This window comes from Dermacentor andersoni, chromosome 3 (genome assembly GCF_023375885.2).
Source record: "Dermacentor andersoni chromosome 3, qqDerAnde1_hic_scaffold, whole genome shotgun sequence".
NCBI lineage: Eukaryota > Metazoa > Arthropoda > Arachnida > Ixodida > Ixodidae > Dermacentor > Dermacentor andersoni.
Genome location: NC_092816.1, coordinates 8,855,565 through 8,882,284, shown reverse-complemented (window position 1 = coordinate 8,882,284; position 26,720 = coordinate 8,855,565). Strand labels below are relative to the sequence as shown.

Sequence of the window (26,720 nt, the reverse complement as noted above, 5' to 3'; positions counted from 1 at the left end):
TTCGTTTAACTGCACCTTAAATAACTTCGCCATAATTAACATCAATGACCGTGGGTGCGAGTGCCTTAATTAACTATACCTTGATTAACTGCACCTTAATTAACTTCGCCTCGCTTGACACCAAAGGTAGTGGGTTCGACTTTCGACTTTCGCGATATCATTTATAATCCAGCTTACAGCGCTTGTCCTTGTCGCTTCTTTCAACCCATGAGCCATCCGAGACTTCCACCTTAAAAATGTCATTTAATGCGTACGCTGGTGATGGTGGCAGTAGTGATGTTGCTAGAGACATGATTAGCCAGGCAGGCGTGGCCGGCAGCTGCTCCACCTGAGAGTCCTTTATATGAGTCATGAATACGCATTCCAACCTGTCACAGAAATGCGAGTGAAATGTAGTCCTTTAAAAAAGTTCCTTATTATACATGTTCATGAAGAAAGGCTTTTCTTCTCATGTTGTCCAAAAGTCCCTTCCTTTAATAGCAGGAGTGCTTGCTAGACCAGATGAATTGCTGTTTATCGCCCACTTCCTTCTATACAGGAGTGTAGGCCAATCTTGTTCTTACTCTGCATAGGAAGGCGGCTTCCAAACGGCGAAGTTGCTTTAGGACAAAGGCCGATGGGCTGGTTCCAAAATGGACGAAAAGGGACACGGCTTCTCACTTCAGGGAGTTGATGATTCACCGGAGCTGTGCCTTTGAAGCGCCTCATTAGCAATAGCATTTTCTTTTTCATTGCCAGTGATATCAATACGTGAAGTATCCACTGAAACTTTCTCTTAATCCCTTTTGTTGCCATTTCTGCACGTGAAATCAGGAGCCGACGACAAAACTTGTTTGGAAGTATGCTAAGATGTAGTTGTTGAATTGCTGACTTCTCATCCGATAGTATCACGAATTTTGTGCGGGTATGTTCCCCAGTTCGCAAAAAGCAGCAACAGCAACAATACTAGCACGGTCTGATATGGTTGAATAGACCAAGGGGTCAAAATGGCTAGACCATGCCGCATCGACACAAAGACTTCAATATGCAGTGGTACAACTGTCAGAACCTACGCTTACTTATTGGTCAGTGCAGAGATGGAGGTCGCTGGGATAATTCGCCGTACAAGTGCTCGAGAACAAAACAGCAGGCCTCAGAAGAACGCGTCAATCGCTCAGATTGCTACCAAGAGATATCAGGGTCGCAAATAACGTCCTCAAACATTCGTTGCATACATTTTCTTTTTTGCTTTTCTTTCGAACTCTTCAGATCGAGGGCGTCTAGCACATTTAGTGCAGCATAGAAATGAGGCCCAATGCTTAGTTTTCTGCGAAGAGCTGCCCAGGGAAGGATACACCGAGCCGGAGAAGCGGGGTGGCTTTGGAGGCCGCAATGATGCGGAAGGAGCCTCGTGCGTGGCTTTCTTTCCTGAGAACGCCCAAGGACGAGAAGACACCTTTTGTATATGTAATTTCTGGACGTTCATATTAACCCTTTCAAGAGCCAATTAATTATGTTCGTTGAAAACTTACTTTAACTGCATTGTTGCATGTTCAGAATCGTAAAAAGCGTACTGCTGTAGATAGATTAATATTTTTGCGTTCTTTAGTGAGTTTTCTTAAGCTTACAGAATGTGGACTCCATGCGAAAATTCACTACTGGAAAATCAGATATGAGAACACAAATTATGTCTTGTCGAGTAGCCTTCCAAGAGACAAAGAAAGAGAGATTTATTTAAAAAAAGCCAGGGAGGTCGGCCTGAGTTACAATTTGCTCTTACCTGCTACACTACACTGGGGGGGGGGGGAAGGTACGTGGAGGAAAAGAGCTGATGAATGATGGTGATGGTGTGAGGAAGAAATGCGTATGTACAAGTTCACAGAGTTGTAGCATGTCTAAACCAGTGCGTCCAGCCCAGTGGCTTGCAGAAAGGCTATAGCGACACTTGTTATCGGGGCTGCGCTGTTTGCATTAGGACAAGGACCTAAAAGAAACTCGTCTGATGCGGCCTCTTATCGATCTTCGCAGTGGAAGAGACCAGTTGCTGTCGTTGTTGCGCGTACGCGGGACACACGCAAAATATATGATCACGTGTTTCTGGTACCTCAGAATATTCACAGTTTGGGCTAGTGTCACTGCCACATGTCTATAACGGTTGGCGAATGCGACACCAAGCCGAATCCGGTGCACCATGCTCTTTTGGCTTCTTTTGAGCTTGTGAGGCATACGAAACATTTCTTGGTCCCATTTGTGTACTCGCTTGATTCCAACGTACGGTTGTGTATTACGCAACGAAGTAGGGTGTTTGTGTCTGTTCGTGAGAAAAAAATGCGTACTTCAGAAGCATTATTTAAATCAGTTTTCGCTTCAGCGTCTGCCTGTTCGTTCCCTATTACGCCACAGTTTGAAAGTATGCACTGAAAGGTGACATTGTGGCCACTTCTGTTTGCGTGGTCGAGGTGCTCTGTAATTTCTACAGCCATGAAATAATACGGCACCCGTCTGAGGACACAGTCAATCGTTGGAAGAGCTGGTTTGGACTCGCAGAATATCATCCATGCGTTAGGAGGCTCCTAGGAGAGAAATCGAAGTGCCTCCCGAATAGCAACAGGTTTTGCGGCAGTAGTAGGCTTTAAAAGCACCCATACAGCCATTTGAAAAGTATCCCTGGTGCGAAGCATAGTGGAAAACAATCACAGAAGTTAAACCGCTAGAGACTACGACATACTGACATCGGGCAAAAACACGCGGCCATCTATCTTCTCACTCGTTTTACAGAAAACATATTGCACATCTTTATTCAAACTTCCAGTACTATTCCAATCAGAAGCGTTTCAAGATGTACGTGACACATTTACACATTTTTTAATGATTCCACTAGACAGTAAACGGGCTGCCAATCTGCGAAAGACGACACCCACGAAGCGGCCAGAGACACGTGCGAAGGCCTTGCATCTGTCACCCCTGCCTGGGGCTGTTGCAACCTTGTATATAGTCATAACTTGTAAATACGCGTTATCCCCGTAACATCTTTTTTGGTAGAGGTGCGAGGTAAATCTCAAGGTGTGCCGGCTCCGTCAACCAAGTACGGAACTTCGAAGCGGTCGTGTCTTGGGTGCTCCGCAATGACCAGCAAAGTGACGACGGCGCAGCAGCCACCGGCTCCTGTCATTCTGTTGCACCCACGAGACCCGGGCACATTTCCTGGCGCTGATGGCTTGGACGTCGAACAGTGGACCGACATGTAGGAGTGCATCAGCAACCACAACAGGTGGGACCCCACGCTGATGTTAGCCAAAGTGATTTTTTTACCTGAAAGTAACGGCACGCGTGTGCTACCCGACGCATAAAGAAGATCTTACAAGTTGGGATGCTTGCAAGGCGAAGCTGCGTGAATTGTTCGGCAGACCATCTGACCTTCAGCAGGCTGCTAAAAAGGAGCTGGGATCCCGCATTCGGACGACCACTGAATCATATATTTCGTTCATACAGGACGTACTAGGCCTTTGTCCAAAATCTGACACAAAAATGACCGAAGCTGACAAGATTTCGCACGTATTGAAGGTAATAGCCGACGACGCGTTCAATCTACTTGTATTCAAGGACTGCGATGGTGGACGCCATAATTAAGGAATGTCAACGTTTTGAACAAGCGAAGAGCGGTAGCATCACCCGCCAGTTCCTTCGGCTGCCTAATACCACCGCCACACCATCACGCGAGGACCCAGCGATGTCTGCGCCGTCTACAGCGTCGGAAGATGTAACTCGCCCTGTCCGCCGCGAACTTGAGGCAATATCTCCTATACGCCGTCCCTCCAGACGATACCGTTACGGCCCTCATAGAAACCAGTGTGCAGATTTCTATAATGAGCGCTGCTCTCCGTAGTCAGCTCCGCAAAATTCTTACGCCTGCTATTCAGAGCACAGTACGGGTCGCTGATGGCAGCACGTGTGCTGTTCTTGAAACGTGCACTGTCCGAGTGTGCATTGCTGGCCATCAGACCACTGTTTTGTTTGCCGTGCTTGCGCAGTGTCCTCAAGACGTGATCCCCAGCCTAGAATTTCCCTCGACGCACTCTGGCCTTATCGACTGCTTCTCAGGTGTGTTTCAACTGGAACTCACTTTTGACTCCAACGTAATATCCGACACTCCCAGCCGCTTAAGTTCTGCAGAGTTCCTCCTGTGTGCTCCTAGAGCTATTCCTATGTGCGATGGTGAATACGTTGTCTCCCCAACTCTCGACGTGGTTCTGGCGTACTCTGTCATCCTCCCGCACACTGTGCTCCTCGTATGCGAAAACAAAGGCTGCCTGCATCTTTGCACTTCCTACCCATGTGTTACCTGCCGGTATTACGCTTGTCACCGTGTTGTCCTTGCAAGAATGCGACATTTCTGTGCTAGCCGTCGATGGCCCTCGGAGTGTTTCCGGCTCCCTCAAATCCATCGTGTCGCCAAGTGCCGATTTCAAAAGTCACCGCCCAAGCACTCCGTACAGATGGTTGACCAGCGAAGCTGAAACTTAGGTCCCGGTGTTTATCACTTTGTTAATCCCAACGCTTCATTAAACGACGGCTTGTTAAGCTGTCGGATCTTCGGTACGCAGTTGCTGCTTGCGCTCGGCTGCACGAGCCTGTTCATGTGCCCGGGTTGCAGCATCGGCACGGCGTAGACGAGCTCGTTCTCGGTTCTGCTCGCGGCGTTGCTGATCGAAAGCTGCCTGCTCCACAGGAGTACGTATGACGTGTAGCCTACCCATTTCGTAGCCGGCGAGAAACTGCTGCGCGCGTGCTCGGCTGCGGCGGATAGTGACGACCTCCCTACTGGCGCAGCCAGTCCCTAGCCTCTCTTTCTCTTCTTTTTCGCGTATGCGCATGGGGCTGCGCCGGATGAGTTTTCGGCGCACAGATGACAGACCGACGGACGGACGAGTCGGCTAGCCCCATGCAGCTTGACTGTACAAAAATTATATCTGCAGATCTCCCTCTTACGCAAGCAGATGATCTTCATCGGGTCTTGCTGTCCTATGCCGATATCCTTGATCTAAAAAATTGCCTTTTAGGCCAAACATCAGGGGTTCAGCACATTATCTACCCTGGCGATGGTAAACCGGTTCACTGGCGCCCTTATCGCATTTCCGCTGCGGAACGTGCCAGAACACAAAAAGAAGTCTACAAAATGTTGGCCAAGGACATCATTGAACCATCGTCTAGTCCATTTCCCGCTCCTGTAGTGCTGGTAAGAAGGACAGCTGGCGATTTTGTGTTTATTATCGACACTTCAACAAAATAACGAAGAATTATGTTTCTCTCTTTCCCCATATAAACGACACACTCAACTGTCTTCATGGTGCCCAACATTTTTCATCTATTGACCTTCGCTCAAGTTAGCGGCATATTGCTGTTGACCCACTGGACCACGAAAAGGCCGCGTTCGCAACTCTAGATGGCCTCTGCCACTTAAAAGTCACGCTTTTCGGTCTTTGCAGTGCGCCGGCCACATTCGAAATCATGACAGATTCGCTTCTTCGTGGCTTGAAATGGTCAACCTCGTTGCGCTACCTTGACGATGTCATCGTACTTTCGCCAACATTTGATAGCCATCTTCATCCCCTATCCGCGATTCTCGAGGTATTCCGCAATGCCTGCCTCCAGCTCAACGCCTAAAGATATCGTTTCGGACGCCGTGAAATAATCGTACTTGGCCATCTCGTCAACGCGGCGGATCCTGAAAAAGTTCAGGCCATGAAGAATTTTCTTGTCCCTTCAGCACAATGCGTGGGCGGGCTAGTTAATGCAAATCCATAATTACTTAGACAAGGCGCCTTGTCCCTTGTTCGGCTAAACATGTACGAAGCATCATTGGCTTGTGCTCTTATCTCTGCCGCTTAATCCGTAATTTCGCCCATATTTCGGGTTCTCTTACTGCGCTCCTCAAAAAGAAGTTGCTTTTACATGGAGCTCGCCCCAAGCTGCTGACTTTTCGACGCTTGTCGATGCCCTCCCAACTTCTCCTATTTTAGCCTTCTTGATCCGATTGCGCCGACAGAACTTCACACAGATGCCAGCGGCCATGGAATCGGCGCCATCCTCGCTCAACGTCAGAGTGGACACGACTGTGTTGTTGCTTACGCTATCCGCCTCCTGTCTACTCCGGCGAATTACTCAGTAACAGAACGAGAGTGGATTGCTGTTGTCTGGGCTATCGCCAAAGTTTGTCCGTACCTATTTGGCCACAGCTTTACCGTCGTAATTGATCATCAAGCCCCCTGTTGGCTTTCTTCGCTCAAAGACCTTACAGGCCCCCTTGGTCCTTGGGCTCTTCGCCTGCCAGAATACTCGTTTTCGGTAGTACGCAAGTCCGGTCAGCTTCATCAAGATGCTGATTGCCTATCACGGCATCCCGTGGATTCCCTTAATGTTCGCGAGGAAGACACCAACGCCTGATCTATCTCGGAAAGTATTATTATACGGAACGAACAACGCCGCAACTCGGCTTTACGTTCTATCATCGACAATCTTAGCTCTATCGCACCCGGCCTTTCACTCCGTTTGTTCTGCCTTCACTACGGCACCTTATACCGCCACAATATGCATCCTGGCGGCCCTGAACGTCTACTCGTCGTGCCTGCCCATTTGCAGACAGCTGTCAGCTTCACAATGAGCCCACTGCTGGTCACCTTGGTGTCACCCAAACTTATGATCGCGTCAGGCTCCGTTTCTTCTGGTATGGTCTCTACCGCTCGGTGCACGATAGGTCGCTAGCTGCGACCAATGCCAGCACCGCAAGCGACCAGCTATGCTACCTACCGGTCTGCTTCATCCTATCGACATTCCCGCCGAACCGTTCTTTCGTGTAGGCCTCGACCTTCTTAGCACCTTCCCAACGTCGACATCAGGCAACAAGTGGGTCGCCGTCGCGACCGACTACGCGACGCGATACGCATTACCCACACCATCCCAACCAGCTGCGCCACGGATGTCGCCGACTTTCTTCTTCATGACATCATCTTGCATAATGGTGCTCCTCGACAGCTTCTGACTCATTGAGGCCGGTACTTTTTGTCTCGCGTCATCGAGGACATCCATCGTTCATGCTCTACCCGCCACAAGCTCACAGCTGCTTATCACCCACGAACGAATGGACACACAGAGCGCCTGAACAGAACTTTTGACAGACATGTCTTCAATGTACGCCTCCGCTGACCACCGCGACAGGGACGCTACTTTGCCGTATGTTATTTCCGCCTACAACTCGTCCAGGCATGGCACCACTGGCTACTCCCCGTTTTTTCTTCTGTATGGACGTGAACCTTCTCTGCCACTCAATTCGCGAACGCATTAGCGTGTCCCAGGCGTCCCAAAAAGCCCTGCATGACAGTCGCCACAGAGGCGTTAGTTACGCCCCAGGTGCCCTCGCGCTACTGTGGTCTCCGTCTCGCCGCATCGGTGAAAAGTTATTGTCCCGCTACGACGGTGCTTACAGGGTGCTACGTCACGTCATCGACGTTACATACGAAATCGAACCTGTCGTCGAGCCAGGATGGGTGGATGGATGGATGTTACGAGCGTCCCCTTTGGAACGGGGCGGTGGGTTGTGCCACCAAGCTCTTGCTATTATACTGCCTCAAAGCTCATCCGTTGCGTATGGCGAGGGCATAGCGCGCTTCGACACAGCCCTACCTTGGTTAAATATTAAAAAAATTAAAAAGGACCTTATGAACTCCCACAACCAAACTTTCTGATCCCCGATTGCGAACTGTGCTTTTGTATGTCCGTTTTTTGTCGTTTCCCCACTCCCCACTTTTCTTCCACCAATCCTCCAATCTCCTCTTAGTAATGCCTATTGTGGACATATTTACTTTTCCGTGGCTCTCGCTGAACCCAAGGGCTTCAAGGAGGCCAGTTGTGCCTAAATCGACCACAAGGTAGACGGTTTCACATTCCAATAAAACATGCTCCATAGTTTCCCGAGCTTTACCGCATCAAGCACATGCTTCTTCTTCCTTCTTATATCTCGCTTTATAGGTGCGTGTTCTGAGGCATCCCGATCTCGCTTCGAAAAGTAATGAGCTTCCCTTTGAGTTATCATAAATTGTTTCTTTCCTGATTTCTTTTTTCCTCTTAAGTAGTTACTCATGGCAGGTTTCTTTTCCATTGTCGAAACCCATGAAATTATTTCAGCCTCTCTGACTTCCCGCTTGACGTTTTTTGTTGCTTTGTTGCCCACCCTACAGGCCGCATACTTGCTGGTAAGCTTACTAGTTCTTTTCCTCCACTGTGAATCAATGTTTTTCCTGTATATATACCTGAACACTCTCCCAGCTCATTCACTTTCTTCCATATTCCTCAGTCATTCATCATACTCAATTTTACTGCGAGCTTCCCTTACTTAAAAACTAGTCCAGTCCATATCAACCTGCACAGCTTCATTTGTAGTTTTCGCGTGAGCGCCCAATGCGAGGCGACCCACTGACCTTTGGTTCCCATCGAGTCCTGATTGTAGCCCTGATTTAAAGCAAACAACCGCATTTCCAAAAGTAAGTCCTGGAAACATTACACCTTTTCACATACCTCGGAGGACCTCGTACCTATTGTATTCCCATAGCGCTCTATGCTTCGTTGTGGCTGCCATTTCTCTTCCCCTTCACTGTTATTGTATTTCCCTGTGTTTCCATACATCTATTGCCTTCGTTTATTCATATACCAAGGTAATTATATTCTGTCACCTGAGTTATTTCCTGGCCCTCTATCGCCACTGTTTTTGCCATTTAAAAAAATGGTTTTCATTGAATACCATAACACCTGATTTTCTAACACTAAATTTCAAACCGCAATTGTTGCCTTCCTGTCCACAGGTATGAGCCAGACGTTTCAAATCACTTTGCTTGTTAGCTAGCAACACAATGCCGTCCGCATAAAATGAACCTAGTAGCTGCTGCTCTACTACTGTACCCGCATGTATGTATGAGAGATTAAACCAGATATTACTTCCTTCTAGCGCCCTCTCCATCCTCACCATGTACATCATAAACAGCAGTGGGTATAAAGGGCACCCCTGCCTGAGTACCTTGTTGATATCAACTTTCTCCTCGCTCCTCATCCCTATCCCATTCCACGCAAACGGTATGTTCTAGGTAAATCTCTCTCAAAAGCTGTAGACAATGGTCACCTAAGCCTTCCCCTTCCAGAATATCCCACAAAATGTTGCGGTCTACGTTGTCATAGGCTCCTGTAATGTCTAAAAGGCCACATATAATGGTCTGCTTTCTACTTTTACCGATGTCTATAACGGTCTATAGAAGTGAATTCTATCTTTCTCCCGCTTACCCTTATAAATTAAATTCATTCTACTTTGTCGCCAACTGTCTGGTATTCGTCCATCTTTTAAAGTTTTTGCACTGCTTTCATCAGAGCTTCCTTACTTTTTGCTCCTAGTTCATTAATCACCCTAACGGGAACCTCATCTAGCCTCCTGGCTGTGCGCTTAGGAATTTTCTGTTCTGCTTTCTTCAAGTTGAAATTTGTCAGCACCAGCTCCTTTTCCACCTGGGTCTCTTTCATGCTCTTTTATTCTTCAAATACAACCTCCTCATTGCCTTGGAAAGATTCGGCTGTTATTTTTCGGATGTAATTTATTGCCGCTTCTTCCTTCCAGTCTGTTTTCATCTTCGTCTAGGATATGTTGTATTGCTGTTGGATTCCTGCCTAATAATTTTACGTGGTTCCAAAATATTCTAGGTGCAGCCTTCATTTTCTCACGTATTTCTGACAACCAACGTTCACTTTCACCTATTAATTCTGCTTGCACCAGTATTTGAACCAAAAACTTTTTCTCCCGGTATATTTTCCATTTACTGGTTATATGATCCTGCGGCAACCGCGCCTCCTTTGCCTGCCTGTGCTCTCGGGAAGCTTTCTGTCGTTCGGCGAGCGCTTCTCGTACCTCCCTGTTCCACCAGCTTTTCGGTTTCTTTTTTTTTCTTTTCCAACGAACGGGTTCTTTCTCTTTCCGTATTTCTGTCATTATTACACTTAGAAGCTAACCATATTCCCACTCTTGGCCATTTGCCAAGTTCTTCCTCGACTCTAGTGACTATATTTGTTGTTCAGCGTCCAAATTTTGACTGGCCATTTTGCACTCATTGCTCTCTTTCCCAACTACATATCCCATTTTCAAAATGACGTGTTTATGGTTATGCTGCTACGGCTACGCAACCGCCCTCTGGTATCGTTCGCGTAGTAAGACTTAGGCCGTACATAACTGGCAACTCTGGTCCGTCATAACAAGCAGCGGGTCAGCGCTGGCGCTTCGCGTGGGGGGAGGGGGGGGGGAGGGTGTAGTCATAGTAGCATGATGGGTTTAGTGCCACGAGGCAACGAACGGGATGTTACTGTCGGGTGGACGAAGATGACGGCGACGAAGTGGCCTGAGAGGTGTGATAGCCTTGCATGAGTCGCCACTGCTTGTGGCTGTGGTAACCTTGTATATAGTAATAATCTGTATATACACGTTATACCCGTCACAATATAGCATTGCTTTGATCAATGCTTTTGCTGTTGATGCACTATCTTAGCTTACACACATGTGCACATAGCACCTGAAAGTGTTAAATATCTGATGGACACATCAGCAGCAGTTTGTCTGTTATAGGCTAAGCACTAAAGCGTTGTGAGGTCCAGGCATCGAGTTTGAATAGTTGTCCCAGTGTAGACATCAATTTAAAATTCGGTGAAATTAGTTGGAATGCTAAATGCAATGTTTGTCAAAATGTTTGCGTTCCTAGTTTAGACAGAAACGCTACAAATAACTGCCAAACTATCGTTATTTTTTTTACTTTCATGTGCCGTAACTTGTCTGTAATTGGCTTCTACGGCGTGCTCGGTAAACTGGACAATTCAACTTGTTTATATTTCATGAAAATAAGCGGAGCTTATAGCCAATGGATACGCGTAGTTATAAATTTGTGGGTGAAAATCGGCTTTTTCAAAAAAAAAAAAGGTACGCAAACGTACAGCAGCCCTGAAGTGTGTTTTACAAGCAGTGTATGATTGCCATTAGAACCTGCTGCCAATACATAAGTATATAAGCTACCTAGTTCAAACTTAGCAAAAACATGCGGACTGATACGAAAATCTGTGTACGAAGTCAAATGTGTGTGGAACAACTACAGCTCTCGCAACAAGTTTCTGAAGAGGAGTGCTACCAAATGTCACGCCGCTATTCCTGGTAGTGTTTCCCAATACATGGGAAAAACTCTGCGTTACACAATCCGTACATTTAACAGACATGAGGGGGGGCGGGGCATCCTAATTGTGACGTGTCCCTAAATTTTGTGACGTGACCCTAAATATTTCCTGAACCCTGTTTTTTTTTTCGGTATTTTAATGCGGTAGACGATGCTCGCCCGCTGTCCTCAGTGAACTAAATGAGGCATCTTGTTTCTGTTCGGAGAAAATGAGGCCCAGGCAGTGAGTGGCGTGCAGGCATAGCGCAAAGCGCTTTTTGGCAACTTTTACTATAATTTACTTTTGCACGCTCTCTGGAGCACTCAGTTTATCTTACGAGAAGCGCAAAATTTTGCCCGCTGTCTTTGCATAGCTACAGACACCACCAAGATAAAATTTAGCAAGGATGCAGTAAAGACTACCACATATTAGTGCGCGAAGTGATACACCTATGGATTAAATACAACCTTTTTTTAAATAACATTCTTCAACGTCTTCTCGAAAGCGTCATGTAAACATATTAGTCTCTTTCCCAATGTGCTCGAGGGAACATTATGTTGCACAGTTGACATTTAGCGAAAATAAGGGTACGTTATAAGTAATGTGTACGCAAAATCGATAGTGTTTCGCATGAATATGTCCTGCACTAAATTAGGTAATAAAGCATTCCAGAGCACATAAGAGTGATTTTACGAGCGACGCAACATTTTGCAAGCAGCCGTTGCATAACTACTAATACCACCAAGATCAAACTTTGCAACATAGGCGGACCGCTATGGAAAATCTGTGTACGAATTTATATGCGTTTCGATGAAATAGAGCTTTTGCAATAAAGCTATGAAAAAAAAGTGCCTAAAGTGTCACGCTGCCGGCATTTGATACGTTTCTCAATGCCCGGAAGCAACCCTCCATTACACAATTTTCATATTTACGGAAAATATGAGGCCCATTAAGTACAATATATCTCAAAATATCAACGTTACTTGCTTAATTAGGAGCGTTACAAATAATTCTTGAACCTTTGTTCTTTTCTCATTCTTATGCGTTATACGACATTCGCCCACTGCCCTCGGATTTCGGCTCAGTGAAAGTAAGCACCAGACAATCGGCGATGTGTTGGCAAAGGTCGAAGTGAGTGGGTTTATTGTGGATTTTCCAATAAATGACTTATGTAAGCACTCTAAAGCATTATGAGTGCAAGTTATGAGTGGAGCAAAATTTAACCACCTGCCCTCGCACAACACTCACAACCAATATTAAATTTAGCAGCCATGTAAGAAAAACTCTGCAAAATTTGTGAGCGAAGTGAAATGCCTGTGCAATAAATAGGACATTTTATAAAACATTCCTTAACGATGTGCTCGAAAGCGTTATGTGAACTTATTAGGCGGTTTCCCACTGTCCGAGGGAGCTTTTCGTAACACAAAGTTGATATTTGGCGAAAATAAGGGGCACCTTATGGGTCAGGGGTACGCAAAATCGATGGTGTTTCGGTTGATTAAGTCCCCTGCAATAAATTACGTAATCAAGTGCTGCAGAGCTGTACGATTTACTTTGCAAGCAGCCGTTGTACAAATTACAAATGCCACCAAGGTCAAACTTAGCAACAATAAGGAGACGATTATAGAAAATCAGTGTGCAAAAGTAACTGAGTGTGAATCAAGTGCAGATCTTGCAAAAAGCTTTTGAAAAACAGAAGTGTTGCCAATGTCGCACCGCCGTTATTAGCTACGTTTTGCAATGCGTGGAAATATCCCTGTGTTACACAATCTTTACGTTTAACAGATATGGGGAGCATCATAAATGCGATGTGTCCCGACGCAATTTCGCCGCGAGTCAAAGCACACGCACTCACTACGTGGTCTTGGGAGGCGAGACTCTCCGAACTGGACCTGGGAAGCCAACTGGCGACCCTCGACCAGGCCCGGCGAGCCGCGATCGCCAGTGGTGCCCTGTCAGAGGGAACCACCCAGGAATAAACCACGCAACGGTTTCTGCAATAATAAAGTTACGTCCTCCATCCTCCCGAAATTTCAACGAATCCGGCTTAATTAGGATCGTCGCATGTAATTCTTGAATTCTCGTCTTTTCAGTATGTCCATGTGTTATACGATATTCGCCAGCAGTCCTCAGGGAATTTAAAGCAGACCCCTTGTTTCTGTATGGCGAGAGTAAGCACCACGCAATGAGTGATGTGCAGGGAAAGTCAGTAGGCATATTGCGACATTTTCTAATGAATTAGGCCTACTTATGTACGCGCTTTGTATCGAGCGTTATAAATGTATTTTGCATACGCGGAGAAATTCAACCCGCTTCTCTAATATAGAGCTCCCAAGATCACATTAAGAAAATACTTAGGAAGAACTTTGACAAATTAGTGTGCGAAGTAAAGTGCCTGTGTATTACAATACATCTTATTTAAAAAATTCTTAAACATGGGCTCGAAAGCGTTATGCGAATTTTTAAGGGGATGTTTCACACTGTGCAGAAGGAACATTGTGTTAAACAAAGTTTACATCTTGCAAAAATAAAACGCGTGCACCTTAGGGGTAACGCGTGCGCATAACTGATAGTGTTTCCGTTATTTACGTCATCGGCAATAAATTGCGTAATCAAGTGCTCCAGAGCACGTATGATTTACTTATACGAGCGGTGTAACATATTGAAAGCAACAGTTGCTTAATTACAAATGGAACCAAGATCATATTAGAAATAATAGGGGGAACAATATGCAAAATCCGTGTGCCAGGTTAAATGCCTGTAGATCAAACACAGGATTTGCAAAAAAAAAAAATCAATTCTGGAAAACGTGCTTCCAGATAACACGCCGCCGTCCTTAGCTACCTTTCCCACTGCCAGGAAAGAACTTACACAACCTGCATATCTAGCAGAAACGCGGAGTGTCATGCATGTTTGTGTAATGTCTCCCAAAATTTTAACGCTGCCTGCTCCATTAGAAGCGTTAAAAAATTCATGAATCATTCTTATGTCGGTATTTCTTTCGATGCGTTAGACGATGTTCGCCCGCTGTCCTCGGTGAACTAAAGCAGACATCTTGTTTCTGTTTGGTGAAAATAAAAGCCAGGTAATGTAGGCAAAGTTCAAGAAGGACGGGTTTGTAGCTGCTTTCGCAATAAATTGCAAATGCAAGCGCTCCAGGGCGTCATGGGTGCTATCCCATGACGCGGCATTCTTGAAATCGTGGCACTATTTACGAAGTTTAAGGGGCTTTAGATAAAACCGTTCCCACGCGCTTTTTGCTGTGTGTGCGAGTGAAAGCGCGTGAGAGTAAGCCGGCGATCGCGGCAAAATGGCGCGCACGAAAGGGAGGAAAGTGGGGCGGACGCGAGCCGTCTTCCGCCGCGTGCGCCCGCCCGGAACGCCGCACCTTGAAAGCCATCTGCGATGGGGACAGAGTCCGCCGCGCACTGTGTTTTCGCTGCTTAGTTCGCGTTGATGCGAGGCGGTGCACGAAAGTCGGTTCGCTCGCTGCTGCTGCCGCACTTCCTCACTACAGCGTCTTGACAGCGAATTTCCACGGTCATCGAGTGAGATGTATTCATGTGTGTTTATTGTGCGCCTGTGGCACTATGCTTGTTATTTTGGTTAGTATGCCTATTTTTACAAGTTTATACGGCAGCACTATCCTTACTTCATATAGTTGTCCACTAATTTGCTACCGCAATCGATGCTATGCCCTTAGGGCGGAACTGCGCCTTCTTGTGGATACGCGTGAGGATATTCTTGAACACCAATGTTTTATCCTTTGAAGGGCAACGCTTCCGGGAATATTATCATCTTTTGCAGCAAAGCCCACTTCCTCAATGACACTTGAAATAGGTACAAGCATGAGCTGACCAACTTATTTATTAATTTACTTAGTTATCTTGTAAAGAAGTGCATTCAACAGTTCAACAGGTAGCATCAAGTCAAGCGACGCCGAACAGGAACAGATGGAAACCTGAGCGGTTCACACTCGCGCCAAGCACTGACGATCCGGCTCAGTGGCATCGCAGCGGCGATGTGGTTTCTCTTCCGCGTGCGCTGTTCTTGTTCAACACAATTACCCCCGGTGCAAAAGCGCTGGGGGTGTGCGAAGGAGGCGTGCGGACGAGTGGGTCGTTTGAGGCTGTGAATGCGAACAACGTCCACTCCACGGCGGCGCGTGCCGATTGAAGTGGTTCGTTGACATTGTTGACCGCAGAAGTGCGTTCGACGATGCTGTATGGTCCGTAATACGCCGAGAGAAGTTTTGGCGAATATCCAGACGTGGTACAAGGCACGAACAGCCAGACAATGTGCCGGGAGCGAAGTTCGGGATGGTATTGTCGTCATCACGATTGTATTTCTGGCGTTATTGATCGCTGCGGGCTAACTGACAGCATTCGTCGGCATATCTCGCGACGGCCGAAACGGAAGCACGTTCTGATGCGTCTGGTTGGTAGGGTAAAACAGTATCGATGGTATGGGAAGGATTGCGACCATGAAGGAGAAAGCAAGAGGAACTCCTGTAGCACTTTGCGTAGCCGTATTATATGCGTATGAGAAAATGATGTCCCAGTTTGTATGATCCAATGAAACGTATCTGGAGAGCATGTCACCAAGGGTTCGATTGAAAAGCTCCTTAAGTAGATTAGCTTGAGGATGGTACGCTGTGTTAGTTCGGTGAACAACGCAGCATTGAGTAAGCAGGGGCTTCAATCACATGCGAAAGAAACACGCGGCCTCTTTCGATCAGCAATTCCCGAGATGGCCCATGACGATCAAGGAAATGGTGGAGCAGAAAAGATGCATTGTCACTGGCGGTGGCTGTAGGTAGAGCGACAGTTTTCAGCATACCGTGTAAGAGGGTCAAATCTATTCTTTTGATTATTTATCAATTATCTCAGCTGTTTTCTCAGAATTACTCATCACATTTTAATTCCTTCTGCATCTTGACCAGGGGGGAGGAGTAGTACATTTTAATGAAGAGGAAGGAGGAGAGGTCGGCCTGGAGAGCGTGTCTTTATCCTGTTACTTCTCACTGGAGTTAGGGGAAGTGGGAGATACAGGGAAATGTAGGTGACAGGCGATTATGATATGCTACAATGAGCTACTTACTATACAGGGTGTCCCAACTATCATGCATCAAGATTTTAAAATATGCAAATGCTACCTTGCTGGACAGAACAAAGTTAATGTTGTTTGGCGTCGTTCCGAGATACTCAAACTATTTTTTGCATTCTTCCTAATTACATAATTAGTCAGAATGAATAAATAAACTTTTAAACTATTATAATTAGATGAAAAGTGTCAGTGATAAAATTGTAGAGCAACATGAAAAACTTCCGATACAGCTTTCTGTTGCCCAATATGTGCTACAAAAAAGTGTTTTTTTTTCCGAGCGTGAAAGAAGCCAGCGAATGCACGCAAACTGCCTGGAGCGGCCCATCGCGCGGCGATTTTGCGCGTATTCGCGGGCTTTTAACTGCAAGACCGAGGCTGACATGCCTACACCCCCTTTCACTATTCTATGAAAACGAAAATTCAGGGTAGAACTGAAATATGGCATCATAGATTTAAAACGTCAAGCTGTTACTCACAATTCTGTTGTCGGCACCAGCTCTACTACATCTGCACGTTTTCATTTTATTAGTTGAAATAAAAGTGAGATAGCTCAGTATAGGCTCACGTGGAACATTATCTGGGTACGACTCCCGGAGGAGAAAAAAGGCTCCTTTGAATCCAGTATTCGATGCCCACGGTGAAGAATTGCCATTCAATGCGTCATCATCATCATCATCATCATCATCATCATCATCATCATCATCATCCAATTTCATGTCCACTGCAGGACGAAGGCCTCTCCCTGCGATCTCTAATTAGCCCTATCTCGTGCCAACCGATTCCGACAAGCTCCCGCGAATTTAGTAATTTCATCGCTCCACGTAGTCTTCTGCCTTCCCCGACTGCGTTTCCCTTCTCGTGGTACCCATTCTATCACCCTAATGGTCCAACGGTTGTCTAACCTGCGCATTACGTTACCTGCCCAGCTCTATTTTTTTTTCTCTTGATGTCAATTAGAATATCGGCTATACCCGTTTGCTCTCTGATCCAAACCGCTCTCTTTCTGTCTCTTAACGCTATGCCTAGCATTTTTCATTCCATCGCTCTTCGCACGGTCCTTAACTTGTTCTCAATCTTCTTTATCGCTCTCCGAGTCTCTGCCCCATATGTCAGCACCGGTAAAATGCACTGATTGTACACCTTCCTTTTTAATGATAATGGCAAGCTTCCAGTCAGGAGCTGACAATGTCTTACCATAGGGCTTAAAAAGACAGCGACAAGCACTTATACAAAGTATACCTGTAAAATGAAGCGCTGTTATAGCGGGCCATTGTTCCTTTTCTGGACATGTAGTAGAACACTATTTCATGTGAGAAATCTCAAGGCATCTGGCAGATTCTAGAGGTGAATGCAGAGAATTAATGCTGTCATGTCATTTGGTGATGATGCTCAATCAAGCAGACGAGACACGCAGTACCCGACGGGACTAAACGTTTGTTAGGCGGTAGTGACGGTTACAATACGAGAAGCTCCGTGCCATGTCTTAAAAGAATCCATATTTCAGAGGCGTACTCTAATTGATCATGTCTACGTCATGTCCGCTCCATGAAAACAGTTCACGTAGCACGAACAAACTGCGACGTTCTGATATTGCGAGCGGGCAGCTTCCACCGAGGTGTAAAACACCGCACGTTTTCTGACGATGACGCAGAACAGAAACCACTTCTCAATACACGGTGGACACTAGCTCCACGTATGCTCCTTTCGTGAATTAAAGGTTAAAAACAAGCTTTCTTTCTCTCTCTTTTTCTGGCCTTGCAGCACGTTCAACGAGTACGTGCACTGCTATTACGTCCACATGCCGGAGCTGTGCGGCGAGGAAGGGCGCGACTTCTTCCGCACCTACACGGAAAAGATGTCGGGGCCGCTGATACACGAGCACTGTGCCTCCTACACGTACGACTCGACGTGCAGCGAGGCAGCCTCGGCAGCGGGGCCGTCCGCACCGCTGCGCCGGCACCGGCGGTGGGCGGCGGCCGCCTGCCTGCTGCTCACGGCTGCTGCCGCGTTGCTCTGACCACGTGGATAGGCCTGGACAAGTGATGTCTGCGAATGTACTCCATTCGACTCAACAGTGTTGTGCTGCGTGGGAGCTGCTTGACTGGTTGCTGTGCCATGAAATTCTCAGTACATGAGGACGGTGTACGCAAAATAACACTTCCTCTTCTTCGTGCTTGCTTGTTTTAGATCTGAGCTCTTGGGCGCCCATTCCTGCGGCGAGCGTCGACGTCGGCGTAACCGAGCAAATGAGTAGAGCGAAGGATAAAAGAGCGAACGCGGAACGCAACGAGGGATAAAAGACGCGAGGAGGAAGGCGGAGGGTACGGCGAAAGCCTGAGAAGGAAAGCGCGGCGACGATGGCTACGCGATGACGCCACAGTAGCGCGCGTCGTCTGGGAGGTCCGTCTGCGGCGGCTGCTGTGAATCGCGCCCACGCGTCACCCACGAGCGGCCTCTCGTGATCTCCAGATTACCGAGGCATTCACGGCACACTTCACCAGTAACGTGACGCCTGAGACAGATTGCCGCGCCAGCCAATATATGGTGAAATGAAAACATATAAGGCAGCACTCAAATTTCGAGTTAAGGAGTATCGTAATCGTCGGTGAATTTTTTTTCCTTGTCCTCTCAGCCCGTGCCCTCAAATAGCCGACCTTTGTCTCCGTGCGCTTAGTCAGTTAGCCCAGTCACAAGCGTGTGCAATGCGGCTGCTGAGCCGAGCCTGCTGTGGCACTTCGAAGCATCCTGGCCAGTGAGAAGTGCTGAATATGTTAAGTCTCCAACACAATGCAACGTCCCAAAATAGTGAGCACGTGGAGCGCACTTGCGATGTTTCCGGAGTGTTGTTGCCTGGTGTCGGTGGCCTAATTTCACGCTGCGCGCGATGGTCCCAATGACAAATTACGTTCCAACTGGGGTGCACACTTTAAGCGTTATACCACAAGGATCACATCGCTGCCTGAATAAAGCGTGGTCATCGCGCTACGCAACAAAGAACGAACACTTTAACTACGATAAATGCACTGGTACCGTAATCTTATTGAGAGTGGATACGCGAATGCGAGGAGAATAACCTCGTTAAAAACATGCTGCGCGGCGTCGTGGCGCGACGCAGAAAACAAAAAGAAAAAAAGGGCACCCCCGTCACGAATGGCTTGTATTTTAATTCTTTTTGTGGAACACTCACGAAAAGTAATGGTTTCATTCGAATCAAATGTGGACACATTGCATAAATCACATCCGCCGTGGTTGCTTAGTGGCTTTGGTGTTGGGCTGCTAAGCAAGAGGTCGCGTGATGGAATCCCGGCCACGGCGGCCGCATGCCGATGGGAGCGAAATGCGACCATCACCCTTGTACTTAGATTTAGGTGCACGTTAAAGAATCCGAAGTGGTCCAAATTTCCGGAGTCCCCCCTCTACGGCGTGCCTCATAATCAGAAAGTGGTTTTGGCTAGTCATCGTCATCATCAGCAGCAGCATCAGCCTGGTTACGCCCACTGCAGGGCAAAGGCCTCTCCCATACTTCTCCAACTACCCCGGTCATGTACTAATTGTGGCCATGTTGTCCCCGCAAACCTCTTAATCTCATCCGCCTACCTAACTTTCTGCCGCCCTCTGCTACGCTTCCCTTCCCTTGGAATGCATTCTGTAACTCTTAATGACCATCGGTTATCTTCCCTCCTCATTGCGTGTCCTGCCCATGCCCATTTCTTTTTCTTGCTTTCAACTAAAATATCATTAACTCGCGTTTGTTCCCTCACCCAATCTGATGTTTTCTTGTCCCTTAACGCTACCCCTATCATTCTTTTTTCCATAGCTCGTTGCGTCGTTCTCAATTTAAGTAAAACCCTTTTCGCAAGCCTCCAAGTTTCTGCCCCGTACGTGAGTACTGGTAAGACACAGCTGTTATAAACTTTTCTCTTGAGGGATAATGGTAACTTGCTGTTCATGATCTGAGAATGCCTGCCAAACGCACCCCAGCCCATTCTTATTCTTCTGATTATTTCAGTCTCATGATCCGGATCCGCAGTCACTGCCTCTCCTAAGTAGATGTATTCCCTTACCACTTCCAGTGCCTCACTACCTATCGTAAACTGCTGTTCTCTTCCGAGAGTGTTAAACATTACTTTAGTTTTCTGCAGGTTAATTTTTATATCCACCCTCCGGCTTTGCCTCTCCAGGTCAGTGAGCATGCATTGCAGTTGGTCCCCTGAGTTACTAAGCAAGGCAATATCATCAGCGAATCGCAAGTTACTAAGGTATTCTCCATTAACTCTTATCTCCAATTCTTCCCAATCCAGGTCTTTCAATACATCCTGTAAACACGCTGTGAATAGCATTGGTGAGATCGTATCTCCCTGCCTGACGCCCCACAATTTAATTTAACCTTTAATTGCATATATCACAGCTTCGCAAGCAATCGGAGCAAACGGTCTCTAAGGTTAAATGTTCGCCCCTACCAGATTCTCGCGTTCTTCTCCGCTCCCGAGCAGTATCAACGCACACGGCTGGAAATGTGCAGGAATATCAGAAGGAACGGCACCGCTCCCTCTCTCCTCTTGCGCGGCGCCTTAGCGCCGCGTGACGTGCAGTCGACGAGGCCATCATCCAAGCGCCCTCCTCCTCCCCTTGCGTAAAGATGACGACAGCTCTCTCACGTTTAAGGCACTCACTACGGTGAGGGGGCCCGTGATAATAGTGAGCACGCTATTCTGATGGGCCATGTAGTTGCTAAATTGAGGGGGCCCTTTGTTGTTCCATCACATGTGCACCTAGTTTTGCTAGCCAGTTGACGGAGGGCGCGTCTCGTTGGGGTGCACATTGACAACGTAACAACGCATCGTTCTTCATTGGATCGCGGCTGCTAAAGCGGTATCGACCCCCGCCCCATGGGCTACGCAACAGGTCATTTCGCTCACTTTGGCATGTGCCCTCTGTGACAGGCGTGCTCGTGAAGCATAGGACAAAAGTACAAGTACGCAGAATTCAAACAAGAAAGAAATATTGCGGCAAGCTTAAAAAAATTTCCCACGCCATTCCAACTTAGAACCCTTCAAACAGGAACTCGACGCTTTTCCGCGGTGCCATCAAGCATTTTTTCCCTCCGTGGTATTTGTTACAGTAATATGTAACTCAATAAAACATTCACCAGTTGCGGAAAGTCATAAAATGGCGGGCACAATGACAGTCCCACACAGAAGACCGAGTACTGTTCATACTTCAGGTGGAAATGCTGGCTCCGCTTTTGCAGGATGGTAACAATAAACACCTAACCAAAATGGGGTGCCAATCCGGTTTGATATCAAGTCAATCATAAACGTGTTTTAAGTGCACATTAATCTGGATGAAATTCACCGTTGCAACTACAATCGGATCGGCACTGTGGTCCATCATACGCGTTTTCCACAAACTGTGAATTCCCACGGGAAAAAACATCTCGAAAGGTACATTATTATCGGAGGTCGGCAGCAGCTATCACACATTATGATGACTGATTTCAAGGTCTTTCTTTAGTCTGTTGAAAGACATCCCAAAATAGCGTAGCGCTTTTAGAGCTAATAAAACAACATTGAATTGTTTCTGTCACATCACAAAGACGACATTTAACAGAAGACACAAAGATAACCTTTTTCTTTAGCCACGTTTTTACCGGCAAGATTTCAGTGTGAAGTTTATAAAAGAAAGCCAGGGGATGTATACATTTGACGAACTCGGTTTGTACATCGTGGCCTGGCCATTCAATGCATCAGTGATCGGCAAAATGGAGGCACAAGTAGCATGTATAGTAAATCTTTGTATAATGTTTTTCGTGGCACGGAGTATAAGTTTTCAGTAAAAAAACCGAACTATCAGAAAATGAATGGCCAAGTAAGCCTCTTGCATCTTCAATTTCTTCTTCGCATTTATGCTTGTCGGGGTTCATGCCATAAAACCAGCTATTAGAGGGGTTCCGCATCGGCTGCTACCACCCGTCAATATGGTGTGATGGCTATAGTGAAGGGCCGCCTCACTATAATTCGTTCCAAAAAACTAATGATCTCACGGGAAAGTCGACCAGCACGACGGTCAGCGCCGTGCAACGGAGAGCATCGGCGAAAGTAACGAAGGCAAGCGCATGCGCGTTGAGAGGCAGCCTATCCCGTTGAGATAGCTATGGGTTAGGCCATTCAAATCGGCTCGAAGCAGCCCATGCTGCTTGTTTATTTGTTTGCTTTGAACGCGTCAAAACAATCACAGAGAAGACGAAGATGACTAACTGGCAACTGCCACCAGGAGGAGCACAGTACCTGCCGGCTCTAGGGTGAAGAACAACACAAGAGTAAAACACGCATGTCCGTCGCACACTCATCGGGTGGCACTTCACGTCCGGCGAATGGTCCACAAATTAGCACAAAATCGAAGCAGAATAGTAGGCTATAATGGGCAGTCTAGATTTGTCGGCTTCAAAAATTATAGACTGGCTCTGTTTGCTTGATCACGTTTAGACGCACGAACAATGGGAAATAGAATGTCGTCTGCTGTAGCATAAGCCAAGAAGTCGGTAGCCTCTGTAAAGTGCGGACCACTGCGAACTGAAGGAGGGACAGTTGAATATTAAATGCCTCAATGTTTGTGTTGCCACGCAGGAAGCACAGTATGCACAGAGCACCAGCCCCTGTCGGCGCAACCATTCACCCTGCACAAAGCTTCATTAACAGAATCTGCGCTGTATATAAATCTCGCTGTTATTATCCAAAGGGTTTAGTATGCTAGAAAATGGATAAAGCGTACTCGAGAAATATATATTTTCCTGCATCTCTTTAAACGGCGTCATCATGATCTTAAAACTCTAAAATGACTCACGCGTAAGAAATCTAGAATTGACGAAACCAGTTTGTCTGTTTGAAAACGTAATATTTATGTTTAAGGGATATTTACACTCTGGGCTATTCGTCCTCCGCCATAATTTAATGTGAAGTGGGTTGCCAGGGTGGGAGGCGGTACATGAGCGTGATGCAGAAGTTGGGATTCTCTACTGCTGCCTGAAGGGGACGTGGCCATCACCTCCGCTTGAAATCGAAGAAAGCTACCCACACGAGAAGAAGCATCCTGGATCTAACTTAGGAGAGGTGACCGTGTCATCACAACTTTATCATAAAGTTTTACACAATTCCATTACTCGCAAGGGGCCCTGATCATGGGAAGGAAATTTACAGAACAAAAATGGTTTGGAGTGCATAAGGCCGACATTGTCAGGTCCGGGCCGAAAGCTGACCATTATCATTGAGAAAAAAAAGGTGTTCAATCAGTGCATTCTACCGGCGCTAACATATGGGGCAGAAACTTGGAGACTGACAAAGAAGCTTGAGGAGAAGTTACGGACAGCGCAAAGAACGATGGAACGAAGAATGTTAGCAGTAACGTTAAGAGACACGAAGACAACGGTTTGGATCAGACAACAAAAGGGAATATCCGATATTCTAATTGACATTAAGAGAAAAAAACGGAGCTGGGCAGGCCATGTGATGCATAGGTTAGATAACCGGTGGACCATGAGGGTTACAGAATGAGTGCCAAGAGACGGGAAGCGCAGTCAAGCACGGCAGAATACTAGGATGAAATGAAGAAATTCGCAAGCGCTAGTTGGAATTGGTTGGCGCAGTACAGGGTTAATTGGCGATCGCAGGAAGAGGCCTTGATCCTGCAGTGGACATAAAATATCGGTTGATGATGATTGATCCCAGTAGACATGTGGTCGATTCTCCAGCAAAAAAGCTGCTGAGTGTTGCAATTTGAGTGCTAAATCTGCGACATAAATGCCGTAAAGCAATATGTCTTACTCTAAGCTAGCTGTTTGAGCACTGCCCCTTTCATTAAGAAAACGGATCCTCTGTATAAAGAGAATAAAGGAAAGGCTTGGTGGTCAACAACTACTAAGCTCGGTTGGCTGCTCTACACTGGGGAGAGCTCTGCATCGTCGCAGGAGTTAGGCACATATCGAGCGTAGTTTGCTGTTATTGAGGACAGTAAAAACAATAACAACTGTGCCATTTAAAAAATGGATGTTTGCAGGGCTTGAAAATTCGCGAGTTCTTTTTGCAGCAAAGATGCCAAGTGTGTCGACAACTTTAATTCTACCCAGGGCAACCTCCAAAAACGAGTTGAGTGACACCTGAGCAGTATTAATTTTCGGTGCACACTGTGATCTGCGAGATGTCATCATTGCGTTTCACTCAAACTTGCCCTGATACCTAGAAAAAGTAACATTTTGCGAATGTGCTTTTTCTTTGGGGCGATTTTCTGGCATTTTATATTGTCTGTGATGATCAATCAGAACAATATCAAGTTCAACTCTTCTGTGGTGCTTTTTTCTTTGACTGTAATACTGAGGAATTGATGTAAAAAATACTGTAAGAGAAAATATAACTATGAATTATTTAGCGCTTCCACTGTAACTTCCCTAATCTGTTTTGCGCATCCGTATACATTTGGGTGAACCACATTAAAGGCGCCAGACAGATGAAGTGACGTGTTGACTTGTGAATTTATCTTGGACAAGCAAAAAATAAGAGGACTGGTCATCTATGTCGTGGTATACTTGCTGACAACTTTCTGTGGCAATGAAGGGAAAGCTACGAAGGCACAGCGCGCACGTGTGAGAGCGCTGCGGACAAAAGTCCCACATTTTCATCCGCGTGAGTTTAAGTTGGGGAAAAGAAAACTTAGTTTACACACGGCAGCTAAAAAAAAAAAAAAGCATACCACTGAGTGTTAAAGTACACTTCTATTGCGGCTTTTCCATTCCGCATCTTGACAAACACAATGCGGTCGCGCGAGGACGCTGCGTCTCTTCAAAAAAAAGAAAGCGCAGTCAAATGCTGCCAGCCTACTTGGTGCGGTAATACATGTGCTTTCCCGTAGCTTTACATTCATTGCCACAGAAAGTTGACTGCGAGTATGGTTTTTTGCAGCTTTTATGATTACGGTCTGTGGCAACTTGTGAAGAAATCTTTATCTAGCCTCAATCATTGAGGCAGACATTAAAAGCCAAGCACGAGTTACATTGCCAAACGCCAGCTTGAATTGAGCGCATTGCCAATTTCATTTTCCGTGCGTTTATATCTGCTTTAAGCAGGCTTTTATTCCGCCTTTAACCGGCGAGCTTGAACTTGTTTGGATGATTTACTTTAGCGCACTAGGGAGAAAAACATTTAGCAGGTGCTCAAGTGCGCATCACTTCAGGCCCGCCCCGTGCCAGTTATCCTAGCAAAGTGTTTGCCTTCAAGTAACTTCGCTTTCATCTCCCACTTTCTGTCACCACAAATGACTTTCATGAACCTTTCTTGCGTTACATTTCCCGTACTGCTCTACATCTTCGAGATTAAATCTTAGGCGAGCAAAAATTGCAGATATTAATCTGGCGAGTCTGTCATTAGCAACCATAAGTAAGCGATTGAATTTTAAAGTTAGGGACATTAGGAATCTACATAAATTTTACTGCAAACTTCAATGGTACTGTTATTCGTGGCAAACCATTTGTTATCATTTTCCTGACGAGTTCGTTTTTCGGAGAATCCGACATCACATTTTGTCCCTCCCTTCGCTTCATTACACAATCACTCTAAGAAACCTCAAATGGCCATGTCGCCTCGACGCCTGTTGCGCTGTCACTATCTGCTGCCATGAGGCATTGCTCGCTGAGTGTCCTCTAACGTCATGCCTGGTTTTCAGCACGAGGAGCTGCTGCTTACGGAACGAAACTGGCCAATTGCGAACTTTCATGCCCTAACACTTCCAAGTACACCATCGTTTGAAGAACTTCACTGAAGCGGGTCTGTCTAGAAAAAAAAAAAAAACTTGGCGGACGCTTAAGCTTCGCCTTTAGGAGTGGAACGCGATAACGTTATCGGGCCACGTTGACGCTGACACCGACACCGGAGAATCTGCGACACGGGGCCCGATGGAAAACAGTGGTTGGCTGATCCCAGCGGCAACGCAGAGCATTGGTTCATACCCCCGTAAGGCAGCGGCTACAAACAGCGACTCATGAATGGCTCATACCCCCATAAGCAAGGATAAAGGGGTTTGCATTTGAGCTTCCACGTTAGAGAATTATGTTTTCTCGTATATTCAAATTGTTTTCGCATATATTCGAACTACAATCCGACGCTATCATGTCTGTAGGTTGTGTGTAAGTCGGAATTTACTGATTGTTTGACGCATTTTACTTTGACAAAATACAATTAATTCAGTAACGCCTATGCGCCAGGGGGGGGGGGGGGGGGCTGCTGCGTGGTTCGGGATTATTTCTTTCTGACGGACAACGCCGCCTACGCCGACAACGAATCTTCAGCGACCTTTAACGCGATCGCGTTAAATTCATTGTCTTCTATAAGATGGCCTAAATATAAGGTGGCTTCCATAACAGT

The 26,720-nt window shown here is 46.5% G+C and overlaps 1 protein-coding gene across 1 annotated transcript in view; it reads left to right on the top strand.

The window, feature by feature from the left end:
* LOC126520779 (uncharacterized) overlaps nt 1-24,819 on the top strand; it is a 178,845-nt gene extending 154,026 nt beyond the window's left edge. The window contains exon 5 of the mRNA XM_050169559.3: nt 18,073-24,819. Coding sequence (XP_050025516.2) covers nt 18,073-18,328 — 256 coding nt within the window. The 3' untranslated portion in view covers nt 18,329-24,819. The remainder of the gene's footprint in view (nt 1-18,072) is intronic.
* Nucleotides 24,820-26,720: the final 1,901 nt, after the last annotated feature.